Source organism: Microcebus murinus, chromosome 14 (genome assembly GCF_040939455.1).
Source record: "Microcebus murinus isolate Inina chromosome 14, M.murinus_Inina_mat1.0, whole genome shotgun sequence".
In the NCBI taxonomy this organism is placed as follows: domain Eukaryota; kingdom Metazoa; phylum Chordata; class Mammalia; order Primates; family Cheirogaleidae; genus Microcebus; species Microcebus murinus.
In genome coordinates, this window is record NC_134117.1 from 4,472,850 (window position 1) to 4,495,168 (window position 22,319).

The 22,319-nt window shown below is 42.2% G+C and overlaps 1 protein-coding gene across 2 annotated transcripts in view; it reads right to left on the reverse strand.

The window, feature by feature from the left end:
- Nucleotides 1–22,319, reverse strand: part of DOCK1 (dedicator of cytokinesis 1) — a 491,171-nt gene that overhangs the window by 57,606 nt on the left and 411,246 nt on the right. For both annotated transcript variants that reach the window (XM_012781384.2, XM_012781385.2), the window contains exons 34-38: nucleotides 12,599–12,684; nucleotides 12,256–12,412; nucleotides 6,330–6,370; nucleotides 4,685–4,775; nucleotides 946–1,065 (exon numbers count right to left, since the gene is read on the reverse strand). In XM_012781384.2, the coding sequence (XP_012636838.1) occupies nucleotides 946–1,065; nucleotides 4,685–4,775; nucleotides 6,330–6,370; nucleotides 12,256–12,412; nucleotides 12,599–12,684 (495 nt within the window). The remainder of the gene's footprint in view (nucleotides 1–945; nucleotides 1,066–4,684; nucleotides 4,776–6,329; nucleotides 6,371–12,255; nucleotides 12,413–12,598; nucleotides 12,685–22,319) is intronic.

Here is a 22,319-nt window from a genome sequence, read left to right on the forward strand (position 1 = left end):
ATGCTAGGTGATGATGGAGGCAGATATTGGAGCGATATGTCTATAAGCCAACAGATGCCACGGATGGCCGGCAACGCCAGACCACTGAGAACAAGGCACAGAGCATATTTTCCCCCAGAGCAGTCAGAGGAAGCCTGACTTGATTCTAGGCATATAGCATCCAGAACTAAGCTATGGAAGAACAAATTTCTGTTGTTTAAAGCTGCCCAGTATGTGTGGTTTCTTGCAACAGCCCTGGGACACTGACATAAGTATCTGCCTGGAGTCCACTGGTCACTTTTCTCAAAGTGAAAAAAAAAGCAGGTTCTAAAATGAGTTGAGAATCCGATGAAGCCACAGAAGGAGCTCCGATGTCATTCTGGTGGCAGATTTTAAAAACTTCTAAAGCTGAAGCAGCTCTTTTTTTAAAATAGTTACTACATATCTGAATCACAAGAACTACAGAGATAAAATATAATACTGGCTGATTAAAATGATGGCAGGTTTCCTTTCAGCAAAAGTCAACTGAATCTATAATTTTGTTTAAGCCAATTCGTCTAGAAGCCACCAAGGTAGAGCAGTATCTCTCCTACCGTAGGATTAATTTCTCAGTGACAACAGAAAAATGCAAGATGTCAAATGAGTACATTAGCTTTAAGGGCACAAAAACACCTCCAAATCAGCATCCCGGACATGGTTCTCTCTGATAAGGACTGTAAAAATACTTGTGCTTTTTCAGTACTTATAACGGAGCAGCCATAAAAGGGCTACTGATTTTTTTTTTAAAAAGATACCTACTTTTAAGTGCAAGCTGAAGAAACATGCATAAAACATTTCAATATACAATATGTAACAAATATTTGGTTCCGCAAACATCGTGCTTTTTAAAAATGCATTTACAGCTTTGTAGGTAAGTGCATATAAAGAGGAAAACAGAAGAAATATTGTGCTTTTTTTCTTTTTTACCTTGCCTTTGTCGAAGTAGTGGATGATTTCCTGGTAGAGCTGCTCTTTCAGCTGTCCCTGTGTGGTTGCCTGGTACCCGTCCCGCTGCGTGAGATGGGCTGCGCACACGTCCTCTGACCACTGAAGCAAGAGCAGAGTGTCAGTGGCACTGGGGGGTGGAGAAGGCACGCCAACAGTGTAACTGCCCACCGAGAGGGTCAGGATGCAGCATAAGGCTGTACTCAGTACACACTCAATCCCAGGGACACATGCGTGGGCCCGATCCTGAGACACACGCGGCTGCTGTCACCAGGCTGCCAGGCCTGGGAATGCAAAGGCACCACCTCTGTCTAGAGGCCCCGAGAGGAACGAAAGCCCAGAGTGCAACAGAGCTGTGGTTGGATTTTTATAGAAGAAAAACTCAGCAGGTTTTGCAATGTGTAGAATCCTCAGCTTGCTAATAATGCCTCATAAAGTTCTGGGGCAAATTTGAAGCAGGTGATTTGTGGCTGCCTCAAGTTGGGCATACCCCAGGGCTCTGGTCTCAGTCCTGTGTTGCTCAACATTTTAATCAGCAGCAAAGAAGGTACACGGATCATTCTTACAAGTCATCAAGAAAGGAACATGGTAGGCTATTAAGCTCCTTAAGGATAGGGAGGTATCTTTTGTACCTTCTGCTCTAGGCTGGTGCTTGGCACAGAGTCAGGGTTGGCGAAGTGTTGGTGCGGTGACTGTGTGAGTTGCAGATTGACAGGGGTCTCAGAAAGCTGGGGAAACACTGGCCAGAGTGAAGGCAAGGCTGCTTGATAGATAAAACATGTAAACTCCTAAACTTTGGTCTAATAAGTAAATGGCATTGCATATGGGGTTTGATAACACTCAGCCAGTATTTGGTGAGGCGCTACTATGTGCAAAGTACTAGGAGAGAGAGGAGGCAGAAAGTGCCTTACCTCCAGGAACTCTCAGCCCCCATGATAGTGTGATTATACATGAAAGGATCATGATATATAAGAACACTGCAGAAAAGATTTCCTGGGCACCTAAGGGTGGGAGGCAGGAAGGTCACACTGGGTGTGCTGGGGAGGCTCACTGGGAGACATCATTAGAACGGGCCTGCTGAGCTGCTGGACCTAGGAGAGTGAGCTTGACTCTGTTTTAAGACAGGCTAGGGAGGGTGCTGCAAAGAAAGCACAAATTTAGGAAGCAGGCAGTCCGGGCAAAGGGCAAGGTGCCATCAGCAGGTTCCTTTCCTAGCACACACCCCTGGCCACTTGGGGCCTGGAGCACCTCATGCAGGATCCAAGGCGCAGAGCATGAGGCCTGAGTGGCTCCACATCAGGCTCTGTGCCTAGGGCTGAAGGTACAAAGGCCAGGTAGGAGTGAGAAACCTTTACTTGGTCTGCAAGATTTTCCACCTTAAAATGGGATTTGCATGCTCCTACCACAATCAGAAATGATAAACTCTATAACTTTGGGGTTTGTACAACATAGCTGTTGTTACGGTCTACTTTTATTGGAGGGTGAGGGAAATAAAAGTAAAACTTAAGATGATTCTGAAATGTAACTAGAATAAAATAAATTAAGAATAAGAACATTCAGAATTCAAATGACTTCCTTGGATTTTGAATCATTTTTGTAACAACAACAACAAAACACTGAACAGGGAAGCAAAAATCCTCTATACCTTCCACTTAAACGTGGAGATGAAATAGTTAGGTTGCTAGGCTAAAAACTCATGTTTTTATTGCTCTTGGCTTTGACCAAAAATATGTTTAACCAAAAAAGAAGACTTCTATTTGAGGATTTTAAATTAACAAACAAGAATATATTTGTCATATTAAAGAATTTTCATAACAATACAAATTATGCTCTTTAGTGATTTGATTAACCAGCATGAATTCGCATTTATAGCAATAACAAAACATATTTAGGAAAAAATTGCAAAATGTAACGGAGTAAAAGACATGGAGAGAGATTATGTAACATTCACCATCTGACTGGAAAATTCAGAACCCTGGTGGAAAAGATAATGCAATTGGGCCTATCGATTTGGGTTGTGAAACAAACCATCATGCAGCTTGTGATAAACCCATCTGTACTCAATAAATCCAGTGATAAAGCAGATGATATGTTTATGCACATATATATGTTTTACATTCACATGTGCATATAAAAGTTTATGTCCTATGAGAGAGACAGTATGGTTGAGTAAGCAATTTGTGAATCCCATTTTAATTCTTGTGGGATAAAAGAAATATCTTCACATTTGCAAAAACAAGTTGTTACTGAAATTTGGGTTTCTGATAAATGAAGGCCATCAGAATTCAGAGGAGATGGCTGGTGTCAGTTGTGTCAACTGAAATCTCTATCTTTCTAAATTACGCTCCCTGGGAGGGTGTCACATGGCAGCTAGCCTTGGGACAATTGATGGACATCCAGCCCGAGGAGTTCTTCATGTGTTATTTGTAACGGAGTCTCTTGTTTTCAGCCAGAGGTAAATTTCTGCACTCATATGTCTCCAGAGCAGCCTGTATATTTCTGCATTACAGAAACTATCAGGAATTTCAGGATTGGGACAAAGGCTGAAAGAACCTCACCAGAATTTTACCCCATACCACAGTGTCCTCCTTAACTCCCATTACCCACTTGGCATTGCTTAATGCCCATTTTAATGTCATTTTCTCCACCTAGTTTTCTCTCATTTCACTTTTGGTGTTTGGGAGGCTGGCCTAGATTTGGAAACATGATTCCTTGAATGCGCTGTACTTGTGTAGGGTCAACTAACTAAATTATAATCCCTGTAACTGTTCTTGTTTATCCAGTTCATAATTTTTTATTTGTTTATAAGGATAGCATGAAAAAGATAATCTAATGAGTTGCTAAAGTTCTCAAATATAAAACTAGAGGTTATACAGCAATTCCCTTATCCATCCATCTACTCATTCATATACCCACCCACCCACACATCAATCCACCCACCCACCCATCCACATACCCATCCATTCATCCAACAACCCACCCTCCCACATATCCATCCATCCACTCACCAATCCATCCATTTACACATCCACCTGTCCATCCATCCATCCACTCTAGTTTTTTGCTGAGGATCCACTCTTGATCCTCAGTATGACAACTGTGCTAGAACTGGACACAGGGAAAGCATGACCATATCACTACACACAAAAATAGTCAATGTCTAAAGGTATTTGCTAAATTAAAGAACCACTGAAGGCTGAAAGTTGTTATGCCAGACCTATGCTCGAGAGCAACACTCTTTAGAAGAATCAGGCAGAGAACACTAACAGGAGGTCTCAAAGTGAGCTGATAGATAGAAAGTCATGATCTGTTCCCTGACTCTTTACTAAGACAAGTAGGGGTATGTCTCATCCTATCTTTCAGCTGTTCTACCAGGGAAATTCCTTTTTATCAAAGTTGTTCTCCACCATTACTGAGTCCTGTTGGCATAAATAAGGAATTGTAAGATCTCTAATTTGTTGCTAGCTCACAGCGCAGTGATGGGAGTTTCTAATGCTTAGTTATAACCTGCTGTGACATCTTGTTAAATCTGCATTCAGTAGGGCCAAATCTATAATCAAGGAACTTCCTAAATGTTTTTGTTCATATCCTTGAATTTAGTCAATATTCATAAAACCTTAAGTTACAGGTTTACTAAAATTTGCCATGGAAAAATAAAATGCTGAATAATGTTAGAATTTGTAACAACAGAATCATCAAAGTGCATGGTAATCTACATTACCTTAAGAAGCTTTGCATGGAGAAGCAAGGTGTAAGCTGCTTCAGTGTAGTTATCACACTCTTTGTGCAGGTCACAGAGTTTGTACAGATACCTGAGATGATAAAATAGAGGTATGTTCTTAAAATGTCACTGAATAATTTGTGTTGGGGATTGCAAGAGCTAAATTCTACATTCAACAGTAAATCAATTGTATCTATACTTTCTTTTTACAATGTTGATAATTCATAATACCTTGAAAACTTTTGGTATGAAAAGTACTAAGAAAAACCAACAAGAGCAATATACGATAACACATATTTTAAAAAGATTTTTCAGTCCTCTCTTTGTAGGACACAAATGAAGATGATAATTGTACTTCAAAGTTTCTCATTCCTTTTCACCTTTTCCAGATTTTTCCTCAAACATTTGAAATGAGATCACACAATATATTATGATTTTCTACATTTCTACTGAATCTAAATGCACAAAAACTCCATGAAAATACAAATCCATAAGAATACAGAGCTCCAATGATCACAGTGAATGTGATCAAAAGAATTTCTTTGCCATGAAGGAACAAAAGTAACTGATAGTTTTCTCAAATTTATTAAATTCATAAGATTTTTTTTTAAAGGAGAAGTAAAAAAAATCTTAGAAATAAAAAAAATCAGCCAACGCCATTCAGTGTAATAAACACATCATTAAACACTCTTGCCATGTGGGTTATCTTTTTATTCCTTAAAGTGGCAATCTTCCCAAGTATTTGACATTGGACCCTAAAAGTGACCAAAAAAGAGAGGGGCTTCATCAGTTTACTGCTCTAGGAATAAAGGCAAGAGAAGGAACAAAATCCAACAGGCAAAGCAAAACATTTTTCTTCTTTCATGGGAAAAAAATATTGAAAGCATGGGAATATGGTGTCAAGTAAGAGTAGAATGAAAAATTATAATATTGCCTATTTCTGGTAAAGTTATAACTATTTTTTTATTTGCTCATATGACTTACAGTGAAAAGTAACATTTTTGGTGTTATCTTTTTTACAAAGGGCCATATGAGTTGGTCTAGACAAGCCTTATAAAATAATCATTTATACTTTTGCTTCTGATTTGGCTAAAGGTGACCACCAAAAACTCTGCATCAGTATGGACAAAATACAAAGGCTAGAATACATCTGGGAGCTCCACCAAACTCAATCTTACAGGCTTCACGATTTTCTGCAAAATAAACCTTAGTGGCTAAAAAACATTTTTTTTTTTTTTTTTTTTTTTTTGAGACAGAGTCTCACTTTGTTGCCCAGGCTAGAGTGAGTGCCGTGGCGTCAGCCTGGCTCACAGCAACCTCAATCTCCGGGGCTAAGCGATCCTACTGCCTCAGCCTCCCGAGTAGCTGGGACTACAGGCATGCGCCACCATGCCCGGCTAATTTTTTGTATATATATTTTTAGTTGGTCAATTAATTTATTTCTATTTTTGGTAGAGACGAGGTCTCGCTCAGGCTGGTTTTGAACTCCTGACCTTGAGCAATCTGCCCGCCTCGGCCTCCCAAAGTGCTAGGATTACAGGCGTGAGCCACCGTGCCCGGCCTAAAAAACATTTCTTAGCATCGATTTGACAAACAGCAATTATAATAAACATACAGAGTGCAGACAGGCATGATGCATACACACCTTATATACATTTCTTCTCTTTCAATTTCTTTGTAGAAATTCTGAAAAATCAAACCATAACACTGTTTTAAGAAACCTGTTCCACAAAAGGTGTCACATGCACATTAAAAATTCAAGATTTTTCAACTTGTTTCAAACATTCGAATGAACCCAGCTCTTTAGATGAGAACCGTAAACTCACATAAATTGTACAACCGTCTTACACTGTTCTTCACAGTTTTTTGTTACTGTGATGATCACCTTACCTACACTGAACACTGTGATAGCTAAAATCTGCTTCTGTCTTTTGAAAGTCACTTGTCTTCAGTAAAACAAAGTACTGCCCAGAGATGTGATATCTTAACCACTGTAATCTCATTAGGATAAATGAATGAATGAATAAATATCCCAAATTTGAGACTAAGCAAATACACATCACCAATATGACTTAAAGCATGCTGGGCCCAGCTGCAGCAAGAGCCATAAGAAGGCCCTATGATAATCCAGACCTGAGGTGTTCAACACACTAGCCACTGGCCAGGTATATTTAAAGGTAAGATAAATTTAATTAACATTAAATAAAGTTAAGAATTCCCTTCCCCAGCTGTTCTTGCCATACTTTGAGTGCTCAATAGCAAAGTAAGGCTAGTGGTACTATACTGAACAGTATAGATATAGGACATTTACATCATTCCAGAAATTCCTGGCAGATAAAGCTGTTCCAGACAGACCTTCCAAACCACAGTAAGAAAACAAGTTGCCATGGAAAAGGGCCCTGTATATAAATACTGATGGAGAAAGGTTAGTTAACAGGTTATAACCAATGGGCTAATTCTACATATTACTGTAAAATATCTTCTGGCTGAGCATAAACATTTCCATCAAAATTATATATATATTTTTTGAGACAGGGTTTTGCTCTGTTGTCCAGGCTGGAGTGTAGTGGTGTCATCATAGCTCACTGCAACCTTGAACTCCTGAGCTCAAACCATCCTCCTCCTGCTTCAGCCTCTCAAGTAGCTGGGACTACAGGCGCCACCACCACCACGCCCAGATCATTTTTCTATTTTTTGTGGAGATGGGGTCTTGTTCTTGCTCAGGCTGGTCTTAAATTCCTGACCTCAAGTGATCCTCTCCCTTCAGCCTCCAAAAGTGCTAGGATTACAGATGTGAGTCACCGCACCTGGACAAAATTATATTTCTTAATGTGAGTTTCTCTATAATCACTTTAAAATCTTTATCACACATGAGGCATCAGAAAGGTACAGAAGTCACCTCACAAGGCCTAAGGTATGGAAACACCACAGCCACTTTCAATGTGCAATTTAGCACCTAAAAATGATGCTGGAGCTCTGGAGTCAGTGCCAGAACAACTGGCAAATGTCAGCGTTATAAAGACATACAATTATCCAGTAAGATGACATACGCTCTTTAATTTCATTAGCAAAAGAAGGTATCGCTTCAAGATTGATCTCTCTGAAAAGAAATGATAAATAAGTACAGAAAATAAGCAGGGGTATATTTAGAAAAATGCACCAAGATTTTCAAATTTTGTTGCATCTGACATTTTAATGTCCTCCAGTTCATATGACACAGCTCGGTAATGAGGATATTTCTGGCTGACAACTCAGAGCGACGCAACAAAGAGAATCGGCATCAAAGGAAGAGCTCTTCGTTTCGACTCAAACTCGCCAGTATTTACAAGCCGTGGTTTCACACCATTGCCTTTGTACTCGTATTTTTAATCCTTTCTATAGTTTTGATCATTCTTACAATTGCACAATGGGGATATCATGCGACCTTCATTCTTCCCTCAGATACAGAAATGTCTTCTATTTTCTGCTTGTGCTGAGTTCTGTTCCCTTCCTAGGACTTCAAAACCCCTCTTGAACCGAAGTACACTCATCTCAAATCCCAATTTCTATATAAAACCTGTGTTTCTTATGTAAAAGTTCACACTGTGCTTGCACTCCTTCTGGGCTCTGTGGGCAGCGTTCTCACCACCCCCCTCCACTGCCTTCTTTCTCAACCCCCCATACCAGCACTGACTGACATCTATGCCCAGCTCCCAGGGGGACCCCAGCAGGACTGCCCCCCAATTCTCATCTGCGAGGCATTAATCCTTCGGAATTTAGAAATTTGCATTTTATTACAATGTTGTCCTCCTTTGTGACAAAAACAGATACCAAGATATTTAGAATTATTTTCCTAACCCTGCATGAACTAGCCTCATAGAGGGGCCATGAAGAGAATGACTGGCTTCATTGAAATAACGACAATGACACCAGTCTTACAGATGGGACATGTTGATGATTGCATAGAACTAGGTGATATGCAGCAAATTTGTTGACCAGTAACTAAAGACTGCTTGATTATGAGGTGACAATGAAATTGTAGTTAAAGCATCACAAATATGCATTTTGTCTGGTGGGAACCGAGATCTGATATACATGCCGACATGGTCGCAGAGGACGTTCTGGGGACATGAGTGCCTGGGCAGAGTCTCTCAATTTTCATTTTCATTTTTGTTTTTTAAAAAGCAGGGAAGTAGGACGTTAATGAGCAATGATAAATTATTATATAATGTTCCCCTAACTTCTGTTTTTGAAAAAAATCACAGCACTGGTTCTAAAGGAAATTTGGCAATGGACATAAAGGGCATTGATACATTCTATGCTCTTTATTTTATTTGTTAACTTTAGATTCCATGGGGATTTCTGCTTAGCGAGTAGTTGAGTATATTTTATACATGTCTAATATGCATTTACATATCTATACTTTTTTAGAGATGGATATATACATCCAACTCTATGAAACTCTGATTCTGTAATAAAAGTACCAGCAGAAAAGGTAAAAATGGACCAGAAATAGCAATACACATATATATGGGAGCTTCACAGTGAATATTTAGAATTAGGACACCTATGTCTAAACAAATAAAACTCTGGTTTCTTAGTTCTGTTTATTCCATAGATTTGTCTTATTTTTAAATGGAAAAATTGCTACAGATTGGGATTTGTTTTATCATCTTCAGGAAATGGTTAAGAATAGAAGACTTGACTCTTCACAAAATGAGCCAGGATGTTCCAATTTGAAGAACATAACTAATGTCAGATACCACGGGACCCCTGGGTGTGTTTCTCAGCCAAGAACAAGCTAGTGCTGATGGCAGCAGCAGTAAGCTGGCCCCCAGTCCCGAATGACAGAGGAACATGTGCCGACCTCAGAAACTGTGGTTGTAGGTGTCATTGCAAAAGTTTGCTTCCCGACCCTGGATCTGGGTCATAAGAGGCCACATTCAGAGCACAGCACTATTCCTCTATGAGGTTTCATGTCCCGGTAAGCCCAGGAGATCTTGCTTAAGACAAATAGAAGTCTTAATTATCAAATTTGGATATCTAATAAACTTATTAATAATTCTTCCTTCTGGACACTAATCTGCCTCTTAGATGCCCTTAAGGATCGGAGGGAACATTCTTCCCCATAGAAAATACTAGTTTCTATTTCATGTCAACGACATTGGCAACGTGAAAGTAAATCACTCTGAATAGAGGCCAGAATGCAAGAGACAAAGCAGTGAGGGCTGGGTGCTTACCTATGTGTGAGATCAGGCCACCTGGTCTGGGGCAGAGCTCGCTGCTATCCTACTCACAGACAGGCGACAGGTGCATGTGCAGACAAACCCAGCCAGCAGGCCGGACCTCAGGGACAGACACCAGAAGCCGTAATTTCTACAGCTGCCCCAGACCCTTGTGGTGTACATTCAAACATATTTAGATATTTCAGGCTCACTGACTCTTTCCTTGGCTGTGTCCAGCTGACTGATGAGACTATAGAGCCAGTCTCCATTCTGTTACAGTGTTTTGGATTTCGAGAATTTGTTTTTGATTATTTCTTAGAGTTTCTGCTTATATAACCCATCCATTCTTGTATATTATCCACTTTTTCCATTGGAAGAACCCTTAACATATGAATCATATTTTAAAATTTCTGGTCTGATAATTTCAAAATCTCTGCCATGTCTGAATCTGGTCTGGATGCCTGTTCTGTCTCTCTGAACTGTGTTTCTGTCTTTAGTATGCCTTGTAATTACATATCCAATGTGAACAGAATGCACTAGGGAAAAGGAATCTAATACCAGCTCCATTGGTGGCTCCTGTTCCTGGCTTCTGCTCTGGAAGGCTGTGGTTCTCTGGATCCCCCTGTCTCTCCAGTTTTTGGGGTAATAGACTGTCTGGTGGATCTAAGCAGATGATTCTAAAAAGAGTTGTTGATTTTTCAGTCTGTTCCGTGTTTTTCCTACTGTGATTGTGGGAGTGACAATGTCCAAGCTCTTCACATGCTGACTCAGAACCTGGAAGTCCCCCATATTGAAATTTTTAAGGAAAAGAAAACTTGCTATGGAAAATGTTTATCATTAGCTTAAAAAGGTTGCCCAGCCATGGAACCCAGGGGCTGAGACTGCCTATGAGCTTTTAGCTGCTAAGTTCCTCATGGCCAAGTGCAGATCCAGTGTCGACACCAAAGGGAACAGGAAGTAAAGACATTCCCTTTGGTTTATCCTTTTCATACAAACATCTCTGGGGATTCTTTAAAGAATGAATGACATGCCATATTCCACTGGAACAGAAGTCTGTTTCTGTGACCTCGAAGTGCCTGCAGGTCCACACAAAGGACAGACATGGAAGTGAGAGCTCTGCAGCCACACATAGTCCGTGAGCAGGTGGTGACACAGAAATCCAGCAAAACAAAGCACATCAACGCAAGAGTAGAGTTTGGATTCCTACCTAGGGACAAGCAAGGGAAGTTGAGGAAAGCCCTACCACACCCAGGAGTCAGCTTTTCTGGCTCCTTAGGAGCCACAGCAGAGAAGAGGATGACAGCCTGAAGCCAGGAGTGAGTCACATGGCTGCTGAAAGCCAAAAGGTTTGCCTGCCACTCCCTGGAGCTGAGCTTGTGACAAAGCTTCCTCAAAGCTCACCGGCCTAATGCAGTTCCTGGATGTGCCTCATTGGGATCACCGCTATGTCAGGAAGAGGGCATCCACGGGACAGAACCCAGCCACATCACATGGGATCACCGCTACGTCAGGAAGAGGGCATCCATGGAACAGAATCCAGCCACATCACAGCAGCAGCAGGAATGCAAAGGGCCTGACAGACGGCAGCAGCCAAGGTCACCCAGGCCATCTGCTCTCTGCATTGCCCAGAGCTGCTTTCCTGCGGCTGCCATAGCCAATTACCAAAAACTTAAAGCAAGAGGTAGGTCTTCTCTCACAGTTCTGGAGGCCAGAATCCAAAATCAAGGTGTCAGCAGGGCCACGTGCCCTCTGAAGGCTATAGGCGGAGGAGCTCCTGGGGCTGCAGGTGTTTGGCAGCTCATGGCTGCATCACCCCAATCTCTGCTTCCACCTGTACACAGCCTTCATCTGTTCCTGTGTCTTCTCCTCTCCTGTCTCCTACAAGGATGCTGGTCACTGGATTTAGGCACCCCTGCCCCAGGTAATCCTGCATGATCTCATGGCAAGATACTTAACTTAATTACCTCTGCAAGGACTCTCTTTTGCAAACAAGGTCACATACCCAGGTTCTGAGGATTAGGATGTAGACCTACCTTTTGGGGGCCACCATTGAACCCATGATCTATAGGACGTGATTACAGTCTCCTAAAAACAAAACCTTAGGACTTGTAATCAATGAGGCCTTATTCGGACTACCAAACAAGGTGGCTCATCATTCTTGACCACAGGGAGAATGATATGGAAACACCCAGAGTGGGTCTATAAACACATCATCATTCTTTCCCTACAATGGAAGAGGAAACCAGCAAAGGAAGCTCCATTCTGCTGTAGAAGTCTCGGTGGCCAGCTGTCACACGGGCTTTGGAACTTCTTGATTCAGTTCCGGTGTGCCGTGAACACTGAAAATTTAATTAATGTTTCACTCACCAGCACGTTGACAGTACAGCTCATGCGGTTTTCTTTGTTCTCGTCATGCATGATGGTTCTATAATCCAAAAGTCTTTCCATGAGCCGCACAACAAGTTTCACAAAAGTCTCCCCCGTTTTGGCGAGGTATTTATGCTTCCTGCAGTGCTCCAAGAGGCTGAAAAATAATTATACACACCTTGTTAATCACACTCAGAAAAAGAAGCTCAACTGAGGTGCAATTTTAAATATTTTCCATTATTAACACGTTTTAATTATTTCTGGGCTACAAAGTTCATTGTAGTCTAATTACAGTCTCTCTGTCTCTGTTCCGACATAAATCCCACTGCTAATCAACACTTACATTTTATCAAATAACACTTTGTACTGTTCGTCTCCTCTGCCTCCTTCCACTTCATGATCCAGCTTGGTGATGATTTCATTTTCAAACTATAATTAAACAGAGGAAGCATAAATAATCAGCATGGCGGATATTTCATTTTATGACTTGAGCGTCGATGGTACATAAATTGGCGAGAGATCATCAGACAGTTACCCTCTGCCTTTGAAGCCTGATTTCATTTAGGAGTTGCCATTCTGGAACCCCCAGAGGTTGTCCTCCTGCCCCAGGGGGATCCTTCACAGCCTTCCCTAGTTGATGGAGTGTGACTGTGCATATTCAGATGGCAGGAGCAAGAACCAGAGAAAGAAAGACAAGAAAACCGTAGGGGGCAGAAAATCAAGGAGCAACATGAAAATGTCTCAAACTTCATTTCTATGAACAAGTAACATCTAAAATAGCTCGTTGGTTCCTGGAACAGAACAGATGGTGTTTCATTTGCCAGTGAAGAGTTCTCGGCAATCTGAAAACATTGAAGGGGCCACTTCACTGCCGTTCCTTGACAGATCCTAGTAAAGTACCTCACTATGGTTGAAAACATATTATAAAAAGTGAGGGGGCAAAGTCCCTAAACACAGACCAGCAGATACCTCAGAAGGCCCATCTCCAGGCCTTTCCTCCTTTCCCCGGAGCTTCTGGTTGGATTTCCTAAGCACAGAGTTGGGACAGGGTCCTCAGAACACACTCTCTCTCAAAACCGCCTTTAGAAAAACTCTAAATTCTGAGGAGGTGCAAATCTCCAAAATGTCTTCAAGTGGCTGATTAGGCCAAAAATAATGACCTGGATAATGATGGACATATTTCCCCATTCTGCTGCCCAGTTCCCAGTCTCTGGCAGAGTTCAGGGCCACCTCCAATTTCACAGTCACCAACCAGGTGACACCCATGTTGCAGGAGGCCCTGAGGGCACCCACCAACTTGTTCCAGTAGGAAGGGGGGACTGTAAGAGTGATAGTTCCCATAAAGCTGGAGACACCCAAACTATGAACTGAAAGAAGGTGCACAAAGGAAGAATTTAAGGAACCAAGAGCTGAATTCAGGGTTAGGAGAACAAGCATATCATGACATGTATGCAAGGATCTCGGCGATCTCTTTAAAAGATATGTTCAATCACCTGCTTTCTCAGGCAACAACCCCCAAGCACCCCCACCATTATTAGGATCCCATTAGAATTTAAGCTGCATGAGAGCAAGGATTTTCTTTTTCCTTGGTCATTGCTGTAGCCCCAATACCTAGAGCAGCGCCTGATGTTGGTGCACTAATGGAATGAATGCACTGTGTGCATATAAGTTATTAACTAGAGTTGGCTTAAATTGGATAGAACTGGGAAGGGTTTAATACACCAATAAAGGAGTGGGCCAGCGGGTTGCTAAATCACAACCTGCTCTCTTGGCCAAGCCAAGTCAAATGGTGAATACAGCTCATCTGGAATGTCTGCAACAGATGCTGCTGGCACCATCTATTGTGCTGGTGACTCAGGGGTGCTGCCACCATAGTGGCAGCTGACTGTGGGTCCCCCTGAGAAACAGAAAGCAATGGCTTTGGTGAGACCCAAGGCACAGACTCCCCCCACTTGTCCTCAGTTAGGACCCATTGCCTGAAGCCACAATTTTATCATGCTACACATGAAACAAAGCCTCAAAGCAGGGCTGGGGAGAAGGATGGGTTGCTGCCTGACATCAAGGACTCAGCAACAGCACCGCAAGCTGGACCTCAGCAAATCTCTCTAATTCTCCTTGACCTTCCCCATGGACTCCTCCCCCAAATAAACACCTCCGCTTGAGTCTGTCTGGGCTAGGAAGTTCAGGGATTTTAGGAACATAGAAAGTGAGATGGTTGTATTGAAGAAGAATGACTTGCTTTTTTTTTTTAAAAAAAAAACCTGGAATCTCACGAAATGACTTTTACTGTCAAATAACAACCTTTTGAAACTAACTACTATTACTCTGCTCTTCACAAAGCAGTTATTTCTAGAATCCTATATAAGGGAGATAGATCACTTGCTAGTAGCCCCAGAGTTGGCATTTCAAGGCAGTCCCATCTCCCAGATGTTGTCACAATGGGGACTCCTAAGACTAAATGTGTGATGAGTGCGGATGATTCCGAACAAATAATCGAGATGCAAAATAAAACTAAATTTAATTAAAACATATGATCCAATTTCACATATGTTTAATGAGTACTGACAATGAGGAAGACACAGAGAGTGCAGAAAAAACATGCCTTCTGACATGGGCAGACACGCAGGCATTTGAAGTTGTTCATTACTCCTCAATCAGAAGGTATTTGAACTTGGAGTCTACTTTATGAAAATTGCCTGTTTTCTCTCCTTCCATGTAAATCTAGCTGCCACAAACACAGGCACTGAGGAAGCCACAGCTACTTAAGTATGCCGCTTATCAAATTTTGACTGATGAATTTAATGTTTTCTAAAAAGAGTGGATGAATGATAAGTAGATCAGGCAGCTGATTCTAATTTTACTAACCTCGAATCTAAACTAAGTAATTTGCACAAACACCTGGCAACTCTGTTCTGTTTATCACCAAGGATTCAATACCAGAGATCTATGTCTAGCCTCTAATTCTAGGGTCTTCCTTAATTTTTACAGAATATACTAGAATGGGTTTCCTAGTGTGCTGTGAACCATTAGTATAATCAGAATTAAATGATCCTGTCCAAATAAATTGGAGGCAGTTCATTCTCTGATAAAGCAGGGCTGGTTTTCTGAAAATCATGTTTATTACCTTACTTGTAAATGCATGCTGTCTGGTGATTGGCAACAGGGTTCTCTATGGGTAGGATAAAATTAGCAAGGGTTTGCTGTGTTGATCAAAAGGTGGCCGAGGCACTCTCATGTGATAAGCAAAATCATTGTATTTTCTTCTCTTTTCTGAATCACCAATTTTGCTACAAAAATATCCATATGGTGTCCAACTTAAAATAACAGAGCATCTCTAAGCATCTGATCCCCACTGCCCTCCGAGAACATGAAACATAAGAGGGCACTTATGAATTAAGGCTTTTTGGAAAGGTGCTGTTAAATTGAACATGACTGGGGTTGGGGGCTTGTGCTCAAAGTGGTATCAACGTCGCTGTTAATTCAATTAACTTAGAAAGGAACCACTGATTTCACCACCCACTGCCACAGTTAACTGTGGGTTATGGGCACATATTTGAGAGATCATGGAGAGAAGGATCCCAGTAATGGATAATCCAAAAGCCAATTATATTTGATTTGGAACATATAATTTTTTATTTGGGTTAGATTTACCATTCTTGCTAAAATGCATTTGTAAATGTATACAATCAGGCCTGCACCTTCCAGACATCTGGGCATATGCTTTCATAAAAGAGATCTGGAATGTGGTAGGAAGCTAGGCAGAAAAGGTTTGTACAAACACTTCCCCACCTTGATGGAGGGCTTACAGGTAAAATCTGAAATCTATGGATGTGGTCTGCTAAATACATTAGCAAAAAGGTTTCTGTGACCCTTTAAAATAAGCTTTGGTACACTGTTGCTCTTTGCCTGAAGTGCTCTTTCTCCTGCTTTTCAAGAAAAAATGCTCAGAAGACACTGCAGGTGGGAGCATGGTGCTCAGCTGCCTCCTGCTCTCGGAGGGCACCAAGGGCTCAGACTCTTCTTGCCCTCTCCTGATGGAACTGGGCCAATCCGATGGAACTGCCTAACCACACCTTTTCTCCTTAGCATTTACAGAAGGGGGTGGAGAAAGTCACTGGACCGTATCTGGGTGGAAAATATGGCCAAAAAGAAGGAACTTGCAAGGATGGCAGAGAGAAGCTTGGCACCTGAAAATGCTTGTGGACATCCTAGAAATTACTGATTCCCCCCCGATCTGTCACTCAGCCTTGAATCCCTGGGCTCAGACACACTCATATTTTCATGTCTCCAGCAATCCTCTTGCCTAACCACTCTGCAAACTTAATTACACACTTAATTAATTGTTGGCACTCCATCCCACATTTGAAAACCTACACATCCCCCTACGTCCATCAAGCAGGCGGCTTGTTGACCTTGAAGCTTTTGTGAAACACACATGAGTTGGACAACCCAGAGACTCACACTTGGAGCAGCCCGGCTGGGGCGCAACCTGTTGCCAGGCCGCTACATCTTGCCAACACCTGGGAAAGGTGCAGCTGCTCCTCCTTCTACATGACAGAGATCGAGAAGTGACTTTTGGGCTGATGCAATTACAGAGGACTCCAGAAACATGACGTCATGTTGAGTCCTGGTTAATTTTGTTAAAGGAGATTTTGGAAGTCTGGGTATCTCTTTGCTGAATGGCTTTTAAGAATAGAATTTGATGTAGTTAGAACTCCTAGGGTCAAGAATATTGGTTTCCACGATCTCTCAGACCATACCACTTCTGGGCTCAATTTAGTGAAATAAAAGCCTATTTCTTATGCCATATTTCCTCTTTAAGTATCCAAAGCAATAAAACCAAGCGTTATTTTGAAATTGAAAGCAAAAATAAACAAACCAACAAAAAAAATTCCAATGAATTAAAGAATAAACAAGACAATTGCCACCAAATATATTCACATGCATATTACAGTGCAAAATATATTGGCTTTTCCACCAAGTGGCACAAGCTGCCAATATCCACTTGGGTTATTCAATTACTGGCTTAAGGTTACCAGCGCGGGCAGTATGAAGAGATTATTCAAACAGAAACTCGAAAACATTGATGACACAAAGATTACTCATGTTCTAATACTGTTACAACTGAATGGGAATTTCTGGAAGTTGTGGAGCATTTTACTGAGCCTCGAAAAGATGACAGAAAATAGCTCCATGATAGAAAATATTATTTTTGCTGTGCAGCCTTTTCCAGTCCATTTTTATTAATGGTATATAATCCCTCTGGTCATTTGCTGCAATTCTTAGCTGCTAGTTCTGTATTTTCCAAAGGGAATTCTTTAAAAAAGATGCCAGGAGAGAATTTTCAAGTATGAAGAAAAATCCAGAGTAAGGCTGAGACTCAGTGGTGTTCACTGGAGGAGAGGATCACAGAGTGGTGGGTTTGACGCCCAGGGAGGTCTCAACTCCTGTGATCAATGCCAGGCTTGGCTCCGTGGACCCTGGGGAAGGGCGCAAAGATGCAGATGCCTCCCAACCTCTCCAAAGCTAGCTTAGCAGATCCCAGAATCTCCTGACATTCTCAGTTTAATGTGAACCTGCGACTCTGGACTGTGGTGGGACAAAGAACATGACTGTGAGGGTGGCTTGAGGAGTTGGCGCGCTATAAGGAAGAGGAGCCAAGGATGTGTGCTCAGAAACTAGGTCCAGTATGAGCAACAGGAGGGGATGATTTAGGAGAAGGGGTGGGCCATCCAGATCCTAAGATTCTTAGAAAGGGCTAGAAGGACCAGGATAACCAGTAGATGAGAATGAGCTTCTGTTGAGTGGGGACTCACATGGATAGGGCAGGGAAATCACTTGGGGGCACTAAGCAATGCAGCAGGTGGATGGGGTCCCTTTGGGTCAATGACAGCTGCCTCCCCAAGGCACACAGGTGCTGTGGGCATCGAGTGGAGGCTCTTGAGTGTGTTCTTGCCTCCTTGCTGCTCCTAGTGTCCACAACATAGGCACCAGTGAGGAGAAGAAAACTCTCCAGAGGTGGCACCATCCTGGTCATCACACAGAGAGGGATGGGAATGAATTAGTGAGAGCTGCTTAGGTCCCAGAAATGTCACACAGCATCCAATTCTCATGTCTTCCTTTCAATGGACCACAGGTCTGCCATGCCAGTGGACATCAGCCCACAATGAAGCACATTATTTTGCAGGAGGAAAGAATTTCTAAAAGGGCTCAAGGACACTGTATACACATGGTGGCTTCCCATCTCATATGCTTCTGTCTGGTCCAAGCTCCTTCCCACTGTTTCAGGTCAACTCCACCTCTTGCTGCCAGGTCCCCGCACAGCATGGCCCCTCTCAGGCGATTCCATGAGCAATAGAGACCCTCGGTCCACAGCTCTTTGCAGAGCTTTCCACCAACTGTGAGGACCTGCCCCGAGAAAATGCAGTCAGGCTGACCTCATGCGCCCACTGCATCCCTGGAAAGAGTGCCCCAGGCCACAGGGAGGACATGGCAGGCTACCACCAAGAGAGTCCATTCAACGCACAGACCCTGGAGAGGCAGGACATGGGCAAGGACATGCCCATTCTGATGGAAGATCTGTGCTCTTTTTTGCAAAAGTAGAAACAAGAGGACAGCAATAGACTCTTCAGGAAATGCATATGAAAGAACATTCTAATGAAATGCCCTCCACTACGACTGATGAGCACAAGAGCTACAACTCTGGGCAACTTAGAAAAGCCAATTTGTGACACCTGCTTTTGGAATTCTAACAGATTGAGGCAGTTTAATCTTGAGTGAAAGGATGGGTTTTTCTCCTGAATCCAGCAGGTCCCCTCTCCACTCCAGTTGTAAGAGTATAAAACAACTCAGACATGATGTTTTAGTAGCATGTTAACAGCTCCACTCTGAAAGACACAGCAACTTTAAAAAAAATAAGCTATATCATATGTTCATAATGTTAAAGTTTTGTAAAAACAGAAGACCCACATGTCTTCTTCTCATTCCATTAGGTCCGCACATCTGCTATAAAAGTGGAGGCAATTTAAGCCCTTGTTGATGTGACTAATAAGGTGAGATAACTAGATTTGTGGAGGATTACACAGTAGCCAACCATCCCCCCCATTGCCCAGAAGCTCTGGGATGGAAGGGCAGGCAGGGTGGCTGTGCCCTGGTGTGCTGTCCACATGCCCCTCACTACACAGTCACCCACATCACCTGCAAGGTAGGGGCCATCCCTTGTGCTTCAGGAAGACCAGCCAGCAGAGGATGAGCTATACTTAGAGCAGAAAGAAGTTAGAAAACATGGAAAGAGCAAATCAAGAGACAAATGCTGTGGTCCAAGAGAGCCCTGGACTAGTGCAACAGTGACCCAGTGGAATGGACAAGTGCCACAGGTGAGACAGACAAGGGACTCAGCAGTCGTCACAACCAACTGTCATGGAGGCCAAGGGAGCAAGCAAAGGCCAGGCCAGTGCGACCTGCACCCACAAAACCAAGTGACAAGAAGACTAGCAGAAAGGGGGACCATGTTGTGGATTTGGGGCATTTCACCTAGCAGGGTAGGCCAACTCCACAGAAGGAAATATTGATCTTTTCCGAATTCACAGGAAAAGATGGACATAGAAGAGAGATTCTTGTACAAGTTTTAGTTTTTTTGCTTTCATTTAAAAACCTTCAGTGTATGCAATCTCTTGTCAAGAAAGGTCCAAGCAGCCGGACGCGGTGGCGCGCGCCTGTAGTCCCAGCTACTCGGGAGGCTGAGATGGGAGGATCGCTTGAGCCCAGGAGTTCTGGGCTGTAGTGCGCTATGCCGATCGGGTGTCCGCACTAAGTTCGGCATCAATATGGTGACCTCCCGGGAGCGGGGGACCACCAGGTTGCCTAAGGAGGGGTGAACCGGCCCAGGTCGGAAACGGAGCAGGTCAAAACTCCCGTGCTGATCAGTAGTGGGATCGCGCCTGTGAATAGCCACTGCACTCCAGCCTGGGCAACATAGCGAGACCCCGTCTCTTTAAAAAAAAAAAATAAAAAAAAAAAAAAAAAAAAAAAAGAAAGGTCCAAGCAGATAACAGCACAAATGAGCAAACACCCAATGACCATTATGCAAGCAGCTGACCAAAAATGCAAGCAGCTGACCACACGCAGCCTGGGAGTGGGTTCTCTGTCCTCACGTTTGTGCTTGAATTTATTTACACATCCAGGCAAGGCATGTTTTGTGCTAGTGAAATTGCTGGTAGCTTATGAAATGGAATTAAAGAAACATAACTACTTAATGGTATTATTTTTTAAATGTTTGGCTTTCTGTCTCCTAATATTGGACAGATTTTGAGGCTTCAATGGACAAGACAGTGTTTAGAAAGGAGTTAAAACTTCTGTGGCCTCATTAACTTCAGAGCATTTCCCAGCAGCCCTGGGGCCCCTGTAAATTGGGGGAAATGAAGCACTTCCTCAGAAGACTGTTGTAGGATATTTTAAAGCTACAGTTAGACAGCAATGAGACAAAAAGAATGTGAGGAAGAAAGGGAACAATTCAGAAACCAAACTCTTACTCATCTTTCTCTAACTGCCCTTGACCTTATTTTAACCAAATGATGAATATGATGTTTTAAAGACTTTTGATCTTAGTTTTCTGTACTGGTGACATTTATCTATATGAAAATACTCCCCCTCCTCCCTTTGCCTGATTCTTAAATTTAACAGCATTTTTTTCACAAAGTCCCCCTTTGGGCTTGATTTATATATAATTCAAAAAGTCAGATGACTTTTCTGCCTAGGAAAAAGCATTTTAAATTATAATTCATGGTTCCAGTGAGTTGGCAGTGAAATTGGGACCAGGATTTAGTGCCAACAGCAACACAGATGGGTCAAATCTTATGGCAATAATATGAAACAATTTGGCAATAATGTCAAAAGTCACAAAAATATTTTGAATCAGTAATTGCATTTTTGAGAATGTATATTGGGAAAACTTTCAAACTAAATTCAAGCTGTATGCACGAATGTGTTTACTGCACATTCACAGTAATGAAAATCTGCGAACAACCTAAATGCCCAGCTATAGGGGATGGATATATAAATGATAGTTGCTTCATTTTATAACATATCATGCCATCATTAAAATCATGGTTACTATGTTGTAATTAAGGCAAATATCTTTGATATATTGCCAAAAGAAAAAGAACATAACCAAAAATCCAGACATAATATTTACATTATATTATCTATGTACAAAGACTGACCATGGACCAGAGAAACAAAAACAGCTGTTCTTTATTAAATGAATTCTCTTTAACATTACAAAAAATGTAAGGAGAACTTCTGTTCTCATGAAAAGGAAGAAAGGAAGGAAGGAAAGAAGGGAGGAAGGTAGTGAGTGAGGAGTACTAATACCACTCTACCCTGCCCAACTGACATTGCAGTGTAATAAAATAACATACAGCCCTCTCTACTGCCCACTGTTGGAATGATATCAAAACAATAATCACCAGTCACTTTATAAACTGCCTAGCGGATCAAAGTCCAAAAAACAATGATGATATCCCAGCCAGGTGTTAGGATCCTTTGCAGTGGGTTTTGCAGCACAGTCGTGAGTGTGTAAGGAAAATAACCCCTCCTACAGGCAGACCCTGCTCATCTCATAGGCACTCCTCCCAGGCTTCGGGGACCAAAACCAGAGAAATTGCCATGCCCAGGTATGCAGCACTGACCCTGGCGGTCCTCAGATGCTGAGGACTCACCCTGCAGGCTATCCTTGTGCTCCACAAAGACCCAGATAGAGGCTGAGCTTCCAGCCTTGCAATAAGAGCAATATCAATGGACATCTTTTATGGTGTCAGGCACTATGCTAAGGGCTTTGTAGTTCTGATTTTATTTTATTTTATTTTATTTGTAACACCCTTTTCTGACAGATTCTATTTTATACCAATGTTACTTCAGTATGTGTGTCTTAAGTGGTAGAAACTTAAAGATGTTGGGTGATTTGTTCAAGAACCAGGTAGTACCATGTTTCCACGAAAATAAGACCTACCCATAAAATAAGCCCTAGCAGGATTTCTAAGCATTTGCACAATATAAAGCCTACC